This window comes from Anas platyrhynchos, chromosome 1, assembly GCF_047663525.1.
Source record: "Anas platyrhynchos isolate ZD024472 breed Pekin duck chromosome 1, IASCAAS_PekinDuck_T2T, whole genome shotgun sequence".
In the NCBI taxonomy this organism is placed as follows: domain Eukaryota; kingdom Metazoa; phylum Chordata; class Aves; order Anseriformes; family Anatidae; genus Anas; species Anas platyrhynchos.
This window is the reverse complement of record NC_092587.1, coordinates 81942788-81962164: the sequence shown is the minus strand read 5'-3', so window position 1 is coordinate 81962164 and position 19377 is coordinate 81942788. Positions and strand designations below refer to the sequence as shown.

The following is a 19377-nucleotide window of genomic DNA, read 5'->3' as shown; positions in this document are numbered from 1 at the left end:
TTGAAACAAATGGACAGATACTGAACAGCAGTGCCCAGGCAAGAATGACCAGTGGGGGCATAGACTGGCATTCTTTAACCAGCTTCATCATCAAAGGAAGTGCACAATGGAACAAGCTGTGTTCTCAGCTACACCTTACCTTTTTTATTGTTCTTCCCTGCTTTCTGATAGCTTCAGGTTATGTGTCACACACACTCATTCCTGGCTGCTAAGTTACAGAATGCCTCACTCACTACATTTACACTCAGTTTTCAGAGAAACTCGTCTCTCTTAGGTTGGCAATTGACTGGGATTATATGCAGTTCGATATCAATGCTTGTCTTTGTCTCCAATTATTTGACTGCCTGCGATTATTTGACTGCCTGCTCCTCTCAGCTTTCATGAGGTCCATACCTATGGCCAAATGGTTGCTTCAGATCAGGTTTTAAAATTTCCACTGTCATGGTCACTACTTTTGAGTATCTGTGTGTTTGGATGCTGGGTATGAACATGGTGGACTTGAGTTTTAGAGGCTGAAATGAAGAGCAAAAGCAATGCTTCTTTAGCCCTTATGAAAATTTAGCCTCAAATGCAATGCCTGGCATCTTTGAAGAAGCCTGATGAATTCATCTTGAGAGACTGTGTTTTATTGTGTTTACGACTGCTGCCTGTCCTTGTTATTCAGGGACTTAGGATGAAGAAAGAGAATAGAGTGAAATTTACTGGAATTGACCTCATTTCTTTACTAGTAGTTGTAGGTGCTTGAATGAAACAATATGCACCACTGATACAGTCATGTTCATTTTAAGACCATGTAAAATATGAGAGGAAATTAACACCAAAAGCAACATATAAAATAATATCTGTAGTGCAATGCATATTGGTGTGTCTTGCCTATCACATTGTCAGCTCCTCACTGTAAGCTCCCTGGTTGTCCATCAGCCATGCCTTGCCTCTCTGACGAAGAGCAAGAACAGTGCAGCATGTCCATAGAGGACTGGCAGCAGCCAAAGGGAGGCCTCTCACAGCCTACTTCTGTCTCTGCCACTGACCTTGCCTCACTCAGTCCCACAGCCATGCACTATCAAATATTGGTTAAATAGCTTCTAATTTTTTCATCTCCTCTTTTGCCCTTTCTTGTTGCTTGCTTCTGCTCTTCATCTTCCCTCTACCTTCTGGAATTCTTAAACCGATATCTTACTTCCATTCACTTTCTTTTCATCTTCCTCTATATATTTCTTCGTATTCTCTCTCTTTTCAGCTCTCCATGGAAGATACGACCTCCATCCTCCCCAAGCTGAAACGCAACTCCAATGCTTATGGGATTGGGGCTTTGGCTAAATCATCTTTCTCTGGTGAGGTCCTTAAAACCTGGGTTTATCCTTGGCAGCTTCTTTCCACAAGCCTTCAAGGCCTCTTCTTATAGCTCCCTGTTGCTTTCCCAACTGCTCCCTTCTTACTCATGCCTTTTCTAGGCCTTAGAGCAGCCTCTACCACCATGGTTAGAGATATAGAAATCTCTTAGCTTTTGCACTTTCCAAGAAACAGATTTTGCTTCTCACCACGCACCCCAGCTCAGACATCCTCAATTGTTTCCCCTCAAACTGTCTTGGGTTTAACCCCATTTTCTATTTCTTAGTTTGTTCACTTCCAGGTTTCATCACTCATGCCCAACTCTGTCCCAAATGGATTCTAGGCAAGGAAGGAAATGGTCTTTCATATTTGGGGTTTCCTCTTTTTCCCCCTCCTGAGAACCAGTCCAAGGACAGATGGAGAAACTCTCCTGGAGAGGGATACAGTGAAAGGTGGGAGACACCCAACCCAAGGCCTGAACCCTGTCAGGAAATGAGGGGAGAAACCCCACTTCCAAGAGAGGTAAACAGAGAGGCAAACAACCTTGGAGCTGTGTAATAGCCCCTCCTTGTTTTCTAATGTCTGGCCCCTTAGGGATATCCCGCAGCATGAAGGACCATGTCACAAAGCCAACGGCTATGGGCCAAGGCCGTGTGGCTCACATGATTGAATGGCAAGGCTGGGGTAAAGGTAACAGCCAGCAGCAGCAGCACACGCATGAGACAGCACGCAAAGATGCTGATGCCTACTCAGACCTGAGTGACGGTGAAAAGGAGGCCCGATTCCTTGCAGGTAGTTCTGACTTTTTTGCATGTGAATTGGGTTGGTTGGGATGACCCAGAGCAGAATCACTGGGATACCAATGTGCAGGATCCTCAAAAAACACACTTAGGAATGTCTCTGGGTGGTTCAGGTGGCAGAAGGAGATGAGAGACTGTGGTTGGAGTATTGTCAATGGCATGCAAAGTGTAGACAGTAAGGGCCAACTATGGGTGATGGGCATTGCTGAGATTGGACCATAGTGGGACAGAGAGACCAAGAGGTAAGATTTAAGAGGGTGGTGAGAGGTGGAGGCATTCATGCATCACTGCTCCCCCTCCACGTCTCTTTTGGTACAGGAGTGATGGAGCAATTTGCTATATCAGAGGCGACTCTCATGGCCTGGTCCTCTATGGATGGTGAGGATGTGAGTGTAAACTCAAATCAGGAAAATCCAGCAGGCAACTACTCTGAGAACTATCAGGAGCTAATGGAAAGCCAAGGTGAGCTCCAGCACCTCTTGCTAATCTTGAAAGACCCCTTTTCTGCTCTTGGTGTCATGTCACTGTACTTCCATTTGCCCTGTTTTATTCTGCAGTGTCAAATTCCAGGGTTGGAATCTAGCAGAGGCATCACCTATTTGCACCCCAAGGAATTTGACATTAACAGAGAGGCTCCAAAGCCCAGTTCCTTTGGCTTTTTGGGCACAACTGTGGAGAGCCACTAGCTCTTGCAGTTGCTTGTGGGTATGGTCATGTTCATATGCCTACTGCCTAGTACTACCTCTCCTCTTCACCCTCCTCTCCTCAAAACCATTTATCAACCCTGTCCAATACAGTACCATGTACAGACATCCAAGCTATCTGAATGAACCAGCTTGGATTACCGTGTCTAACTGTCTGTTGTTTCCTTCCTTTTCCTGCAGAGCATATGGCCCAGACGCAGTATGATAGCTGGCCTCATTCCTATGTCTCACAGGGCATGTATTGCTTAGGTTCATCTGATGCCTGGGAGACCAGTGACCAGTCCCTCATCGCTTCCCCAGCAACTGGCTCCTACCTAGGCCAGAATTTTGATGAGTCCCAGACAAACCTTCAGGAAAGTATTTTGATCCAGAGCAGTCTTCTCCAGCAGCAACAGCTGCAGCCACAGCAGCAGGAGCAAAACTTCATCCAGAGCACAGGGCTGGTCCATGTGTGGCCCCTGCAGACTGCTCAGGGTGGGGATGGGGCTGAGTCCAGCACCTACATGGAGGACCATGTTGAGGACGAAGGGCACCCACAGCTGGAGAAGGCTCCTCTCATAAACAAGAAGCCCTCTCCAGAGGAGGATGATGTAGTATGCCGGGACCTGGAATCTCTGTCTCCTCGAGAGGAACTGGAACATGCTGCTCTGAGCCGCAAAGTCTCAGATGTCACCTCCTCTGGGGTTCAATCCTTTGATGAGGAAGAGGGAGAAACAAACAACTGAGGCTTTTTGTGAAATTTTCATTAATGCTGAACAAAGAGATGGGTGACGAGGAATGAAACGACAGAAATTCTTCTCTCCAGCTCCCTGTACTTCCGAGCAGACACACCTTACATTCCTACATTTAATTATTTTTTTAAACAAAAGGAAAATCTCAGAGTGATTGACACATGAAGACCTTTCCCTCCGGTGTGGACATACATGTATATTTTCTATTTTCTTTGCTCTGGGCAATGCACGTGAGGTGCTTGGAGAGATCTGGATTGGTAAATCATGTTTAAATGTTATAAATACAAAGTCTTGGCTCTGGATACAAACTTCTGGTACTGGGGATGTGGCTAATAAGACAGGCTTGATATAGGGAGTGGCTATGTGGCTAGAATCCAGCCTGGCAAAATGGATGTTGCTTTGTGGACTTGATGCCCTTTGATAGAATATATGAATATAGACTGTTTTAAATGAAGATATGGCTTTACAAATATAGATTGCACTAGTATAGTGATTATGGCTGATGCAGAGAATAAGGCTGTATTCAATATAGACTGTACTGAGATGAAGGATTTGCTGTGTAACCAGATCCTCAATAGCACCTTGATATGAAATCGTAGGCTTAATGGATACAGACTGCACTCCGTGGGCACACACTGTGCTGCAGTACAGATGGTGTGGATCTGTGGGCATGGCTCTACTGTGGCTTGAAAGAATGGATGCAGATACGAATCTAACCCTGCTCTGAGATACTCATGCTTTGGTTTCTTTCTTTCTAGTCTTTCATTTATTTGTTTCTGTCTTTGACATTCCTACCTTCCTAGGAGCTGGCAAGAGTGGTGTGTCCTTTTGGCACTGAGCACTGGATGCCAGTGGAAAGAACATTTTCAGCTACGGAGACAGTCATAAAAAGCTGACTCTTGCAGAGGGCTTGAGAACATGTCCATCTTGGTGCTGCTGCTGCATCCTTCTGTCTTTTCCTTTGCCAGAAGCATGGGGAGGCAGCAGATCCAGGAATAGTGTGTACAACTATGAGATCACAGATATCCAGTTTACAGTGGAATTTTCAGTTGTTGCTTTTTTAAAAAACTTTTTATATTGCTGGTTAAGTGTTCCTAAAAAAGCAGTTAATAGTGGTAAAAGCCTGTACTCCAGTATCAGAAATACTACACCTCTCCTATTTCTGCCACTCCTTCTGCAGTGCCAAATGTAGATGGAGGAAAGAGGCTAGAGAGGATGTTTCCTCCTCTTTCTTCTTCCTGACTATATTCCTGACTTCTTTTGTTTTCCTGCCCCCAAGAAATGTAAATAGTGCTCAACACTTGATCTGTTTCTTTTCACATTCCATCTCTTTTTCAGGAGTGGAAAAAGCTCATTTTAGGAGTTTTTTCCTATTTGTATGGGTTACTTTTTTTTTTTTTTTTGGTTTGTTCGTTTGTTTTGTTAAAAAAATGGTTCATTGACTTGTGGGAATTCAGTCTCTTGCAATTGCTCACTATGTTTCTACAGACCTCTTTTTGCAGGGGAGGGACTTTGAAAGGAAATTGAAAACCTGTCTCAAGGTAGAAATTTACCCTACCCTGAAACTGTCTCCTCTCAGGTGGAACTTTACCCTACTCAGCTTTCTCCCACTTACACAGGCAGCTGCATGAAGAGGGAACTCCTCTATGAACTCCCAAGTCTTTCTAGCCAAGACCATGTCAAGAAGATCTGTCTTCCCTCTCCATTGCTCCTCTAAAGGAAAAGACCTTTGGATATTAAAGTAAGATTGATAATTTGGTATAGGTAAGAGATAAAATCTTTTGTGACCTTTTTTCCTTTTTTTTTTTTTTTTTTACCCATTTCCTTGGGCTTGCTTACATCTGTCTTAGGAGGTAGCTCTTCTCCTGAATGATGAACTTTCAGTATCTTTGTACAAATGTTTACACATTCAGGTGCTAACCTCTCCTGGGCAGCAGCGCTTCATAAAGATGAATCTACAGGTTTTGCAGGATCAATGCTAGTTCATTTTCCTGAACTATCTTGAGCCTAGTCAGGGATCTGGGCCTATGAAACGACATGAACCAGAATAGGTGACAGGGCAAGTGCCAAGGACACTTCATCAGGTGTCAAATGAGCAAATGTTAATTATTTCTGTTTCTAAAAACCTTCAGGGATACAGAATGGTCTAGTATGTTGCTTTGTGGGAGAAAATTTGGGTTTATTGCTTTTTTTCTCACAGTTTTGTTTCCATGTGCCTCTCCAGGACCAATCTGGATGTTTATGGTAGCTTTCAGAATAGCTTCAAATGATCTCTCTGTGTTATTTATAGGACTAAGGTGAGAGGGCCAACTTGTCCGGGACTTTTTTCTTTTAATGTGGACATGTGATACACTTACTAAGGTGTTTGATCAATGTCTAAAAGATGTACATTTTCTCCATGCAAGGGAGTGAGAGGGAAAGATCTACACAGGAAAAAATGCAAAAAAAAAAATAAATATATATATATATATATAAAATATTGAATTTGTAGAAAATTCTGTGGAGTTCAATACCAGGGGAAAACTTGTTGAGTTTTCCAGTTTTCTATGGAATGGGATAGAGAATCATACCCTGCTTTATAATTTCATTACCTTATGTCTAGCAACCTGTAGATACACTTATTCTCTGTGAAGTCTGACAGGTTTCAAGACTACTCTCTGTAAAAACTTTAAAGTTGTCTAAATTCTATAAAGCTTTTTCATAAAGACCATGACTTTCTGTGAATAAAATTTCATGACCTCTTCCACAATCCAAAAGAGAAATGTATCTTCCTCTCCAGTTGCAAGGAGCTTGACTAGAGATAGCAGGCTTACCCATAATAAGTTGCAACCTGAGTGAGCATCCAGAGCTGGACTGGAAAGGCAGTTTGAATATAATTTGAAAATGGTTTGTATAACCTGGCCTTTTCTTAGGTAACAAGCCTGCTGCTTCTGTTTATCCAGTATCAGAGAGAGGGACCTGGAACTTACTGTACATTTTCCAGAAAAGTCACTATTATATAGCTATACCTATTGAAGCATATGGAGGGCACAGGTGCTCTGTGAGCAAAATTTGGCCTGCAGTTCTTTATGCTGGTAAGGGTAAATGAGTTGGAGGGAGTCCAGCCAAATACTCAGAGTGCAAATTGAGCCCATGAGGCTGAAAATAAGAAGGAGAGGTAAGCTGAGTATGCTTGATCTGGGGTTACTAAGAAACTGAGCTCTACTGTTTGTTTATACAGGTCCTTTTCAGACCAGAGCTGCACTACATAGTTTTTTGATATTTCTTGAAGCAGTAAAGGTAGATTTTTTTTTTTCTCCTTACCAGCACCTCAAAGCCTTTGACTTCAACAGGAGCTATTGCTGTTATTATAGTGAATATGAATGAAGGGTTAAACATGTGACCCTATCTGAAAGAAAACTCAGATTCCACTGTAAGAAAATTCTATCTTCCTTTTCCCTTGATTGCCTATTTTTGGCCAGCTATACTACTTCATTTAAACCCAGAGACTGGATTGGAGGAAGGAATAGGGAAATAAGAAATAAGCAAAATCTTGGCAGATAATATGTTAAGATTTGGAGCAAGCACTGGGCCAGCACCTTTGGGCCAGCAGTTTGAATATGCCCTAATAATGTATGGGTAATGATTGCCTCATAGCAGACTAAACATAGGACAGGAGCATGTTTCATCTCTAAGGCATAGCGTCTAGCTTACCCAAATGTAGAGCAGCTGGGTGAGTTAGGAAGTTGCTGAATGGCACATGAACATTGTATCCCACAGACCTTGATAAAAAAAAAAATAAAAGAAAAAATGTGGCTAGGGAACTGTGGCATGTTAGGACCACCAAGACATTGGTTTGAGCCTCTGCTTATCTACCAGTAGCTGTAACTCTTTCCTGTATGACCATTTATGTAATTTGATGAATATCAATTGATTGTTTAATTGTCCCCCTTGCTCTTTTTCCAGTGCTGGTGTTAGGAATGTCACAGTGCTAGTGCTTCTGTTGCTGTGGTTGTATGACTTAGGGGGAGGGCAGATCTTATTTTCTCCACTTAAAATCCAGTAGAGTCCACCATGTTTGGGCACACTGGGTTGCACCCTTCCTATTCATCAGTCACATGAGGTCTACGGGCCCTGCTGTGTTTCACAGTGTGGGATCCTTCCCTTCAGGGCCCTAGGATTACAATGACTCAGAGAATCATTTTGCTTGCGTAGTCCAAACCTCAAAGTCAAGGACCATACAAGAGAAGCTTATGTAAGTTATTCTTTATATAAGTTTTAGGCTTTCTTGACAAGCCTTGTGAATTTTTTCAACCCCATTACCTTAGGCTTTGGGGTTGAGAAGTCAATCTGCTGCTTTAGTTTCTGTGTCTCTAAATCAGCAGCTTCTGTGAAGCCACTGACAAGTCACCACTTCCACTTTCCCTCTTCTGCCCCCACCCCCCTTACCTCTCTAAAACTTTAACATCACCTTTCATGATAAACTTGCAGCAGAGAACAGAATTTAACCATACCTCTGAGCTGATCAAAATGGGATGCTGTTGTGAAAGAGGTAGCCCTCTACCCTAACTGTACCCATCTCCCACAGTTCTTGTACAGACACTAGCATGCTGCTGACCTCATAACAAGTCAGGTCACTTATACCTTTCTAAAATAAGCAAGAGGGAACAGCTGTGAGCAGAGGGAGAGTGAGCATTATTCTCAGCAGCTGGCCTTTATATTAGGCTAGGAAAACTGTGAAAGTGCACTTTGAAATGGCATTGCTGTGATAAGTCGAAGATGACAAAAGAAGCTGTCATGCTTCCTCCCTTCTCTCATCACCAGCTGTATACTTCTGCTGCCTAAAAAGCACCAGTACTAACACTCATTTGGCTGCTCAGGAACTGGCACCATTGAAAACTAACCACATCTCCTACCAAAATAAGAGTTTCAGTGGGATCAGCAACCTGTATTTTTTACATGGTGAGGCATGCATCACTGAGGTCCTGTGAAATGTGCAGATGGTCATGTTGAACGATGTTTCTCTGGCTGCAGATGGAACTTAAATTGCTTTAAGCTGCATGTGAAATTTCTGTCAAAGAAAAAGAAACCCACCTGGGAAACCTGAGAGGATATACTCCCCCTATTCTCCTTCCCTAGCATTTTCCTTAGAATTTTTAGTGCTGTAATCTGATTTTGGGTTCCCTCCTCTTCCATAGGATCCTTTGAAATAATCCCTTGCAATCAGGCAGGAGGCCTTTAGTAACTTGACATACCCTTGAAATTCATAAAACTGATATGCACAAATCACTGATGTACCCAGTGATTATACTCCACAGCAGCTAAAGATACTGAGGTGTCTTTTCCTGTAATTATAAGAGGAAGAGCCTTGTGCAGGACTGAAACATATTGGAGGTGAGGTTTGTCCCTGTCTTTAAGCCAGTTCCAATCTAGTGTGAGATTCAGAATGACTTTTCATACCTAGGCAGAGTCTGTGCATGAAGTACTGTGTCCAGCAACAACAGTTAGTTGAAGGCCTGAAGATGATTGAAGAGAAGGAAACTGTTCTCTTTGTTTGACAGGTGTGAGGTATGGTGGTGGGGCAAGGCAGGGTGCAACAGGCCAAACTTGTAGACGACTATGTGTGCTTGGCACAATGGCAAGAAGTGTGGCCAGTGAGGGGAAGAAGTTGAGAGAGAGGGTTGGGAAAAAGATCAAGAAAAACTTGAAGTTTATTTTTACAAAACAGAAGTAGGAAGTTCTGTGCCAGACTCCAGGCAGAAGGGAACCAGGTAGAGAACTGCTACACAAGCCGTAGCTCCAGGACTGGCACAACTCATGGCAGTCCTTATTATAGGCCACACTTTTTGTCAGAGAGAAAGGAAAGACACCTTTCTGAACTAGGCCAGCTGCTGGCTTCTTTTTCATTGTCTTTGAAAAATGGTTCACCACATGCTTAATTCTTCAGGGGAACCATTAAGAAATACTCCAGATAAGAACTAACTTATTGTCCAAATAAAGTCAATGTGAATTTTGTCTCTAGCAGAAAAGCAAAATATCTAAATTTGGCTCAGTTTACCTTTACTGTTGCATTGGTAATTGCCTAGAAAGAGAAACAAACTGAAATAAATCCACCTCTAACAATTGTGGAGAGCAGGGGGGGCAAGGTTATTAATTGTAACTCTGATCTGTGCAACATCAATCTATTCAGTTTGCCTAAGTCCCTACTATCTTGCAGTCTAAACCTCTTCCTTCTAATTTCTTCTGGATAGAAGTTCCTTGTTCTGATAACTCTAAACAATCTAGTATTTCCCTTAAACTAGCTTTGAATTTTTTCTAAGGGAAAGAAAAGGAATGGAAAGAAAAAATAAATCCATTCCTATACAGAGCTTTGATTCCTCTCCCCTATAGCAATTTCATGGGGAAAGATTGCTATGCCATGGCTCAGGGAAAGGAAAAAATAGGAAAAATGTTAGTAAAGTGCTGCCTATTAGAACTAAATGTATATGTAGCACAGCCTATAGTCATTAAAGTACAGTCTCAAATATGAATGCAAGCGGAAAAGTCAATGTCAGGTGCCTCTTCTATATCACAGGTTTTTCCCACACTAAATAGTAGTAAATCTGCACAGGAACAGAAGAGAGGGATGTCTCACCTCATCTCAGAAAGAGTCTTGGAGCCTCCAAGAGTTGACTGGGGTAGGGATGAAGACAAATGGTTATTATGTTATCGAATGGACATAGAATACCTGTGCTAAAACATCAGGGCCTGTTTGCATACTTGTACTTACTTTTTTCCCCTGTATAGGGAACAAAGTAGTAATCTTTTCCTTGGCAATCAAAAGAAGCTCTATGAATGTCAGTGTAGGTCTACTCATATATAATATAGACCAACAGAAAAAGGAATTATGATTTTTGCCAGTACAGATACGCATTGCTGGAAGAGGAAAAATTTAGTCAGGCCAGGACTCCCTGTGAAAGACTATTTTTACTAAAACTGTAGAGACTTGTTTTGTAAAATTATGAAAACTTGTTCAAGTGAGAATGTTCTCTGCAGACATCAAGGGATTTACCTACTGATACCTGTCTTCTCAGAAGAAAGGGGTTGCAGTGTTCTGTGGAAAGAATGTTAGTGAGCATTTGCCTCATCTCCTTTGATTGGGGACATTCTGAATGTACTAGCCTTGTTTCTACTTTCCTCTAAGGGAACAAATGTCCATCCTGGTCAGACAAACAATGTAAAAAGGATTTTCTCCATTACTGAAACAAGATTGTGCACCAAGATGTACTTTTAATGAGATAAAAGCATCTAGTATAGATTCATTAGCTTTCTGGATTCATTTTCATTGGACATGGAAATCCAATCCTGTTGGAGGTCAGAAGGTTAAGAACCCTTTCCTAGAGCTCTGCTGAGCTTCCATGGAGCAAGTACAGGTGGACTTCCCTTCTTTTCAGATATTGCATGTTTGAGCAATGTAGCAAGCCAAAAGCTCTTTTGCAGATATATATTCTTGTTTGACTTCAATTTCTCTTCTCTGATTTGTGGATGTTGTGCATGATTGGAGGCCTCTGGGAATCCGTATGCTATAAAGTTGGGACTCAAAAGTAATTTCACAGAGAATAGGGTTTATCTTGTTTCAGCTTTTTTTTTTTTCACATATTGGAGGGTCCAGACTGAGGATTTGAGACATACAGGGGAGGTGGATGGGAATCTCGGTAGTGGTGTGGGGGATGGATTCCTGAAGCACGTTTAAAAGTAACTAAGGTTTGGGGTTTCAAATGTTGTATTCTCAGTGTCTGAAACTGCTTTATCATAAGTGTATGGGACAGTGAAGGTTGCAGCAAAGCAATTTTAAGACTTTCGCTCCAATCCATACACATTTTCTGTAGGGGGAGGCTGCATGGTGATTATCTGTATTCTTTCAAGCTAGTTTTTACAGAAGTGCATTAATGTCTGGGGTGAAAGTACTGAATGGAAGTAAAACAAAAAAGAGAAAGGGGTCCACTATTGTAAGCTTTCATCCCTACATTGTCCCACACTAGCCCTTAATAACTAAAATGAGTCTGATTTGCCTTTGGTCTTCCAGCTCCAAAACATGTTTGCCTGAAAATTTTTGTTGAATATACTTCGCATGTTTTGATAATGTGACTTCTAAGATAACACTTCTACAAAGTTATATATAAATACATGCAAGTACAAACACATACATACATGTACACACACTACATATAGACTTAGGAAACTATATGGCACTCTACACCTCCATGCCTGTATGTGGCAGCAACCACATTAAATAGGGGGAGGTAGCTCAAAATAGCATGTACAGTCCTTTATGGAGTTGTTATTAAACAGAATGTGGTCTTGCCATCCTGGCTGGTGGAAGTGTTTTATTTCTGTGGGACTGGTTCCATGGGAGTTGCGTCTGAGAAAAGAGAATCACAGGAACAAGGGTGGGTCTCAATGAGGTTGTCTGATGGAGGGCCTTGAAAAGAATCCATGGTGGCTTGGAGAAACATCCCACAATAAGAAATATACAATATACTATTTCTCATCGAGAAGATAAGAACATCATCTGTTCCACTATGCAGGGTTAAAATCTCGCTTGGCTACCATGAAACAAATCCCAGGCCATTGTGACAGATTTGATGATAGACAGCATCACATTGACAGGATCCTCTTGTTTAGCACAGAGTGAGTTTTCCTGTTGCACTGGAAAAGCATTTACCAGATGATGCATGTAAGTTTTATCCTGGTACTGGTGATGTGCAGACACAACTGGTAGAAGTGTACAGTTTCACAACAGCAGGTTAGAATGAGACACAAAGAGGAATCTGATGGTGGGGTGGCATATGCATTTACCATGAGTAGCAAGACTCTGGTTTCATGGTTTATTTTTAAATCAGCACTTCTCAGCCTGGTATCTTCATAACAGTTCAGGGAATTGGTTGGAAAAGGAAATACCTTTTTCCTGGAAAGGAGCAACTCTGCAATTCCAATATTATTGTGTCATCTGCCTCTTCCTAGAGGGATTTAGGATATTAGGCCAGATGCAGTAGCACTTTGTTAATCATATGAGAATTCTAAGTTCTAGACATGGAAGATGTTTATTTCCTTGTGAAGATATTTATTTGCACTTTTCCACTGGTTCTTTCAGGGACTAAACAGTGTCACTTGACCTGCGTAAGGCATACTGTATTTCACAATCAGGACTTAGTAGATCTTTGCTTTTTGGGTTCTATTTTAAATTAATCTTCTCCCAGTTTACCTGCTGAATAGATTCTCATCCATCCTTTGTTATGTATATCTGCATAATTCTGTTAATTACATTCATATATTTAGTTGTGTTTTAACTCCTTTAATTTTTCCCCCCCCCTCCACTCCTGAAAGTCCCCTTGTATTCACTCTCATTGTTTTTTGTTTTTGTTTTCCCTCCTCCACCTCCAGATGGCATCTAAATTGTCACTGTATTTTTTTTTTCTTGAAATGTACTGTCTTGAATGAAATCAGTTATTCCACATACATTTAAGACTTGAGTCCTTGGGAAAAAACAAACAAACAAACAAACAACTCTGAGCTTGGAAGTGGTACCTTCAGTATAGGAATGTTTTTTTTTTTTTTCTTAATTTCACATTATGCTACAAAGATAGTGTGCGACTGCTGAATGTTTTACCTAACAGAACTCTTTTATCATCATTCTAGTCTAGATTTATCCCTCAGTTAAATACTTCTCTGGATTTAGCTGCTTAGCACCAGCATGAACCTCACTCTGTGGTATCTGTCCCAGACTTTCATTTCCACTTCTCTCTCATTTTTCTGTTTAGACTAGATGGCAAATCTACTATATGCTTCTCTCATCTTACAGTCTTACAAGCTCTCTTAAGTTACTTTTTCAAGTAATTAATGAAAAGAGTAAATAAAAAGGGCACAATTCTTACTGTACACCTCACTGGCTCTGCACTTTGCCAGCTACAAGGGTATTTTCTGTATAGTCCTTCAGACAGTTCATAGTTTCTGTGCCATATTATTAACAGCAAAAGGAGGACCAGAGACAGCACTGGTCTGCTACACTATGAGGATACTCGCCTCACAAATAGCAACATAAACTAAGCAGAGTTGCTTAATGCCTGGTTCACCTCTGTCTTTAGCAGCTGGGATGGGCCCTGGGACCCCTGGAGCCTGAGTTGGAGGACTGTGACTGTGGTAATAAAAAAGTCCAATCCGACTCTGAACTTGTGTGGGATCTGCTGATCCAGCTGGATGCATATAAGTCTATGAGGCCCAAAGGGGGTCAATATCATCACAAGAACTTTCTCAGTTATTTTTCTGTGCTTTGGGAAATCTGGAGAGCTCCCAGTTGACTGACAACTGGCAACTACTATCCTAGTTTTCAAGATGGGCAAGGAAGAAGACCCTGACAGGCCTGTCAGTCTCACTTCAGTGCTTGGTAAAATTATGGAGAAGATTATTCTGGGAGTTATTGAAAAACACCTGAAAGACAATGCAGTCACTGGTCATAGTCAACACAGGTTCATGAAGGGAAAGTCCTGTTTAATGAAATTAATATCCCTTTATGAAAAGGTTACCTGACTACTTGACCAAGGGAAGGCAGCTGAGGTAATCTTTTTGGATTTCAGCAACATTTTTGATACAGTTTCTTACAGTATCCTTCTGTACAGAAAGTTCAGCACATTGACTAGACAAAAACATAATCTGATGGGTGAATAATTGGCTGATGGATCAGACTCGAAGGGCTATAGTAAATGGGGTTACCTGAGACGGGCAAACAGTTACTAGTGGGCTTCCCCAGGGCTCCATTTTAGGGCCATCTGTTTTTCATTGTTTTCATAAATTACTTGGATGCGGGACTTGAAGTAACACTAAGCGGGTTTGTAAATCATAGATGTTACTAAATTGGGAGGATCTGTTGAATCCCTTGAGGGTAGAGAGGCCTTGCAGAGAGATCTTGACAAATTAGAGGGATGGGCAATCACCAACAATATGGAGTTTAACAAAAGCAAGTGACAGATTCTGCATGTGGGACTCAGCAACCCTGGATATAAGTACACACTGGAAGATGAGAGGCTGCAGAACAGCCCCACAGAAAGGGACCAGGGGATTTTGATCAATGGCAAGTTGAATATGAGTCAACAGTGTATGCTGGGGTCCATCAAGCACGACATTGCTAGCTGGTTGAGGGAAGTCACTGTCATGCTGTACTCTGCACTGGTGCAGCCTCACCTCAAATACCATGTGCAGTTTTGGGTGCCACAATATAACTCTTAAAACTCTTAGAGAGTGTCCAAAGGAGGGCTATGAAGTTGGAGAAGGGTCTGGAGGGCAAGTCGTATGAGGAGTGGCAGAAGCCACTTGGTTTGTTCAGCCTACAGAAGAGGAGACTGAGGGGCGACCTCATGGTGGTCTACAGATTTCCTCATGAGGGGAGTTTGTGGGGCAGGAAGCAATCTCTTTTCTGTGGTGACCAGCAACAGGATCAGAGGGAATGGCAACAAGCTGTGACAAGCATGATTCAGGCTGGGTATCAGGAAAAGTTTCTTCACCGAGACGCTGGAACAGGCTCCCCTGGGAAATGGTCACAGCAACAAGCCTGTCAGAGTTCAAGAATCATTTGGACAATGCTCTCAGACATATGGTTTGATTTTTGGGTGGTCCTGTGTTGAGCCAGGAGCTAGACCCCATGATCCCTGTGGGTCCCTTCCAACTCAGGATATTCTATGATTCTAACTGCAAATTTGATTTAAGCATAAGATTCTGTGATAAAGTTGGTCATAATCCAGCCATCTCACAACTCCCATTCCTTTTCACAGCCCATTTTTTTAAATGCACTGCAGAAGTTTGAGAAGGGCAAAAAAAAAGTAGATTTTTTTTAATTTTTGGCAGTTGTATTTTCTCATAATCCTCCCATTACTGTCTTTTGAATTTGTTTCTGTGAGGAATAACTGAGAATTTTCTAATTTAAGCTTGTGTGACTTTAATCCAGATGCCATTTTAGTAAGTCTTGTATTTTATCATTTGTCCTTCAAATCCAGTAAGTAGCTATTCAGTAAACAGCCAGATATTATCAGCTTTTATATTTTTGTTCATATAAAGCAAACAGTTCTGTACATCACGTAGGTACTCTACAAGCATTTCCTCTACACTGTTTCCTTATCGATTTGATACTGGAGTTCTCAGCATTCTTTGTCCTCCATATCAGGTCCAATCCTTCAAGTTGGCTAGATATGGAGCATACAGTGTTTACACAAGCAGCACATCAGAACTGCTGGAATGTGAGCAAATGTTCATCTGAAAGATCAGTGCTTGAACTCGTAGTAAATTTGTCTGAGACTGGCTTCATTATCCAGCAACCTAATCCCAGTGGGTGTCCACTGTTTTGTCTTTAGCACTATGAGTTTGCATCAGGACTTCCTGACTTCTAGCAAGCTGAGGGAGGAAGAGATGTGGCTCAAAGCACAGGCAACCCAGTTGCAGAGCTACCTAGTATTTCACACCCTTGATTTGAAAAAGGTGATGTTTGTGCGTCCGTGTATATTTGTTGACTGGTTGACTGTCCTGTACAGGAAGGGGACAGAGTAAGAACTTGCAGTTATGGTCAAGACTAGCTTAAGCTTGTCTCCCACGAAAAAAGCCTTAAAATTAAAATATAAACCAAAATGTTTTTATCTGTTTCTGAATGCTAATGCTCTGTCATGGCTTTTACATAGACATATTAATTACTGGTCTCTAGCGTTGACTAAGTTGTAGAGTTGTGCCCAAATCCTCTTTTATGTGGCCAGGAACAACTTAGTGCTTATTGTGACAGTATATTTAATAGTGTGTTTTTAATTGTACCACTCCCAGGATTGAACTAATTTGGCAGAGTGATCTTTATTTACTTAGCTAGTTATTGCCCTGGCTTGTATTGTCAGGCCACAGAACATGCACTTCTATACAGTGTTTGCATATCTGGTGTGTTTGTGTGTGTGTATAGTTATTTTTTATGAACTCTTTGTTCTGTTTGTCTCTCTTTTTGTGTGTATATTAAGTGATTTTGTCCATAGGGTTAGCAAACTAGATTTTTTTTTTTTATAGACTGCAATAATATGCCAACCAAAAACAGTTACATTTTTTTTTTTCAAGCACTTTTTTTTTTTTGGTTGTCTGATAATTCATCACCTTGTGTTTTCTCCTTTATTGAAGTCATGACAAAGTCTCTTAGCCTTGTCATAACCACCCAAAGCCCAATCTGTTTTGTTGTTAATCCTACTTTCCTTATTTTTAATGTATTCATATTTATGACTTTAAAAACAGGACTTCTGCTTTCAAATGTAAATGCCATGTAAAAGGAAGAGTTCAAATTCTTGCTAGATTAGAATTTCATAGATAACTTCTTGCACTTGTTAACTGAAAATCGGTAATCTGGCAATTAGTTGAGATTAGGACTACATTTTTTGTTGAAGATAGAAGGCAGAAGGGTGGTGGGTTTTTGTGTGTGTGTAGTGGTGGTGGTGATTTCCCACAAATTTCTGCTCTGATGGGGATTTTTAACTATCGTGTTCTTCACAGAGTATTTCCTTATAAGTTAGATACCAAATGTAGTTCAGCAGGTGGTTGGAGCAGAAAATGCTGAACAAGATCAGCTCTATTTTAGTGCTTTGAGTGTTAGTGACTAGCTTAGTGTTACATGAATCTTTGCCCAATAGGAGTGATTCTAAGCAACTGCATAGGTTATTTAAGACAAAAGCAAGTTTTTGTGATTCAAAACAGTCTCAGAGCTTCTTGTTTCTCAAAGCTTGTGCTTGGATTTTTTTTTTTGTGTAGAGCTGAGGTTTGATTTTCTAAATGAATAGGAAGGTCTTATTGATGACACAAAATCTGGGGGGGAGTTTGATTGGGGAGAAGAATGATTTTTTGTAGGTAGGTAGCCAAGCCTCGTACTTTGATAGGATGAGGGATGCAGGTTTTATAGTGACTGATCAATGTCACTTTGTATTTAGGACAAAGGTTTCAAGTTAAAACTTGGGGTGGGAGGCAGAGGATTGGAGTACTGGGTTGCCTGAGGGGGTGCAGGCTTAGAGAGTTCTTGACAAAAGTCAGCTAATTGCACATTTCACACTTACTAAACTACTTGGCATCAACTCAGTGAAGATTTTATTAGTAAAAATGGAGGCGGAAACATCTCCACACATCACAAGCTATCTTTGCAGTACTTTTTTTTTTTTTTTTTGGTCTCCTTCTGGCTCCCTGTACACATTCATGTATGCATACTTTTTCTCTGGTGAGAAAGATGAATACTGCTTCTGCTTGAAGTGTGGGGACAGGGCATACCTGTAATGGATCTTGAATGATGTCTTAAAAAAGCAGCAGTAACAACATCCATCTTTCTTATTCCCCACAAAAAGAAGTTCAATTCAAAATATTTCCTCTGGGACAGCTAAGAGCAATAGGAGCAGAGGAGATACGTGTGTGTGCATGTGCATTCATGCATGTTTGTATCCTTATACCTTCAGGTGACAAAACATGAAATTTTCCAGGTTAGCTTGTGGCTTCCTGTGAGCTTCCCAAGCCCTTCCATGTGAATCATTTTTGTTCGAGCTTCATTTCTCCCAGCCCACAATCTGTCTGTCATGACTCACACACTCTCTGGCTTTGATTTAGACTCCATCTGCTTTCTCATCCAGTCAAATCTCTGTTCTTCTGTAACACACCATAAGAGAAGTGAGGAACTTGAGCAGAACATCTTTATTCAGGCTAGAGTTGGGGGAGGTGTATTGATTCTAGCCTCTAAGTTTCTTCCCATCTTATCTGTTTCATTCCAATTGTTTGGCTAAGCTACAAAATGTGGCAGAACCAAGTGTGTACTTGCTGGTAATAAGGTAGGGGCAGACTTGGAGAAACTTATCCAGGGTGTGTGGACCCTCAGGTCAGATTTGGTCTTGGAGTGTTGTCACTCACTGTGCATTTATGGGTATATAAAAGAAATGTTGTTTCTCTGCTTATACATAGGAATATCACAGTTACCTGGGAAAAATAGAAGTTGCGTTGTCTCTTCTTTGCAGGCAGGGAAAAGTGACACAAAGGTTAACAGGAAGGCTGTGTTCTAATGCCTGGCAATCACATACGTGCCCCAAACCACTGGGGGTGGGCAGGTAGGGGGGGGGGGCGGGCAGCTGCTGTGAATGAGAGATTTGCCCTCAGATTGCCACTGTCTTCTCACAAGGACAGGGTGAGCCTTAGAGAAGTGAAGATCATTTTGGCAGGGAAAGGCTGTCCCTAGATAGCTTAAACAAATGAACCGTGTGTAAAAGAATACACGGGAGGCTGGTGGGCTCTGAATTTCAGAGAACAAAAGCAAATCTCCCCCCTCTCCAAGAGACCAGCTATGTAGATTTCCCTCTACCATCACTTGGTTGCAGATTTCCCCAACCATGACTACTGTAAAAATGAATTTGGTAAAAGGTCAGTCCTTGGAATTAAAGCCAAAAGAGAATTTTCCTAGGGAGACTGGACTAGATGTAACTATTTTTGACTTTCTTCTGAGACAGCCTTTGGAAAACCATCTGTTAAGGTAAACTGGTCACTCTGAATAAGATAAACTTTTATAAATATCAGGGAAGAGGATGTGGCTCACTATCCAAGGCAATACTCCAAGAACATAGTCTCAGACCCTAATTTTCTCCCCTGATCCTGATAAATGGAAACATATCCAAGGGACTGCTTGGGACTGTGTCTAAGTGTCTAGACCAAAAACATAATTGAAAGAGAAGTAGAATGCTAGAGGAAAGCTGCAGAATAGACAAAATCAAATTCTGTATACTTACTGAGAAAACCCCACAAGGACATTGAGTTAAAGCA

The 19377-nt window shown here is 41.4% G+C and overlaps 1 protein-coding gene across 1 annotated transcript in view; it reads left to right on the top strand.

Annotated features, from left to right (window-relative positions):
• The window catches only part of FAM131B (family with sequence similarity 131 member B), a 35857-nt gene extending 23962 nt beyond the window's left edge, over positions 1 to 11895 (top strand). Inside the window, exons 4-7 of the mRNA XM_027449816.3 lie at positions 1241 to 1334; positions 1927 to 2124; positions 2451 to 2594; positions 3017 to 11895. Coding sequence (XP_027305617.1) covers positions 1241 to 1334; positions 1927 to 2124; positions 2451 to 2594; positions 3017 to 3561 — 981 coding nt within the window. The 3' untranslated portion in view covers positions 3562 to 11895. The remainder of the gene's footprint in view (positions 1 to 1240; positions 1335 to 1926; positions 2125 to 2450; positions 2595 to 3016) is intronic.
• Positions 11896 to 19377: the final 7482 nt, after the last annotated feature.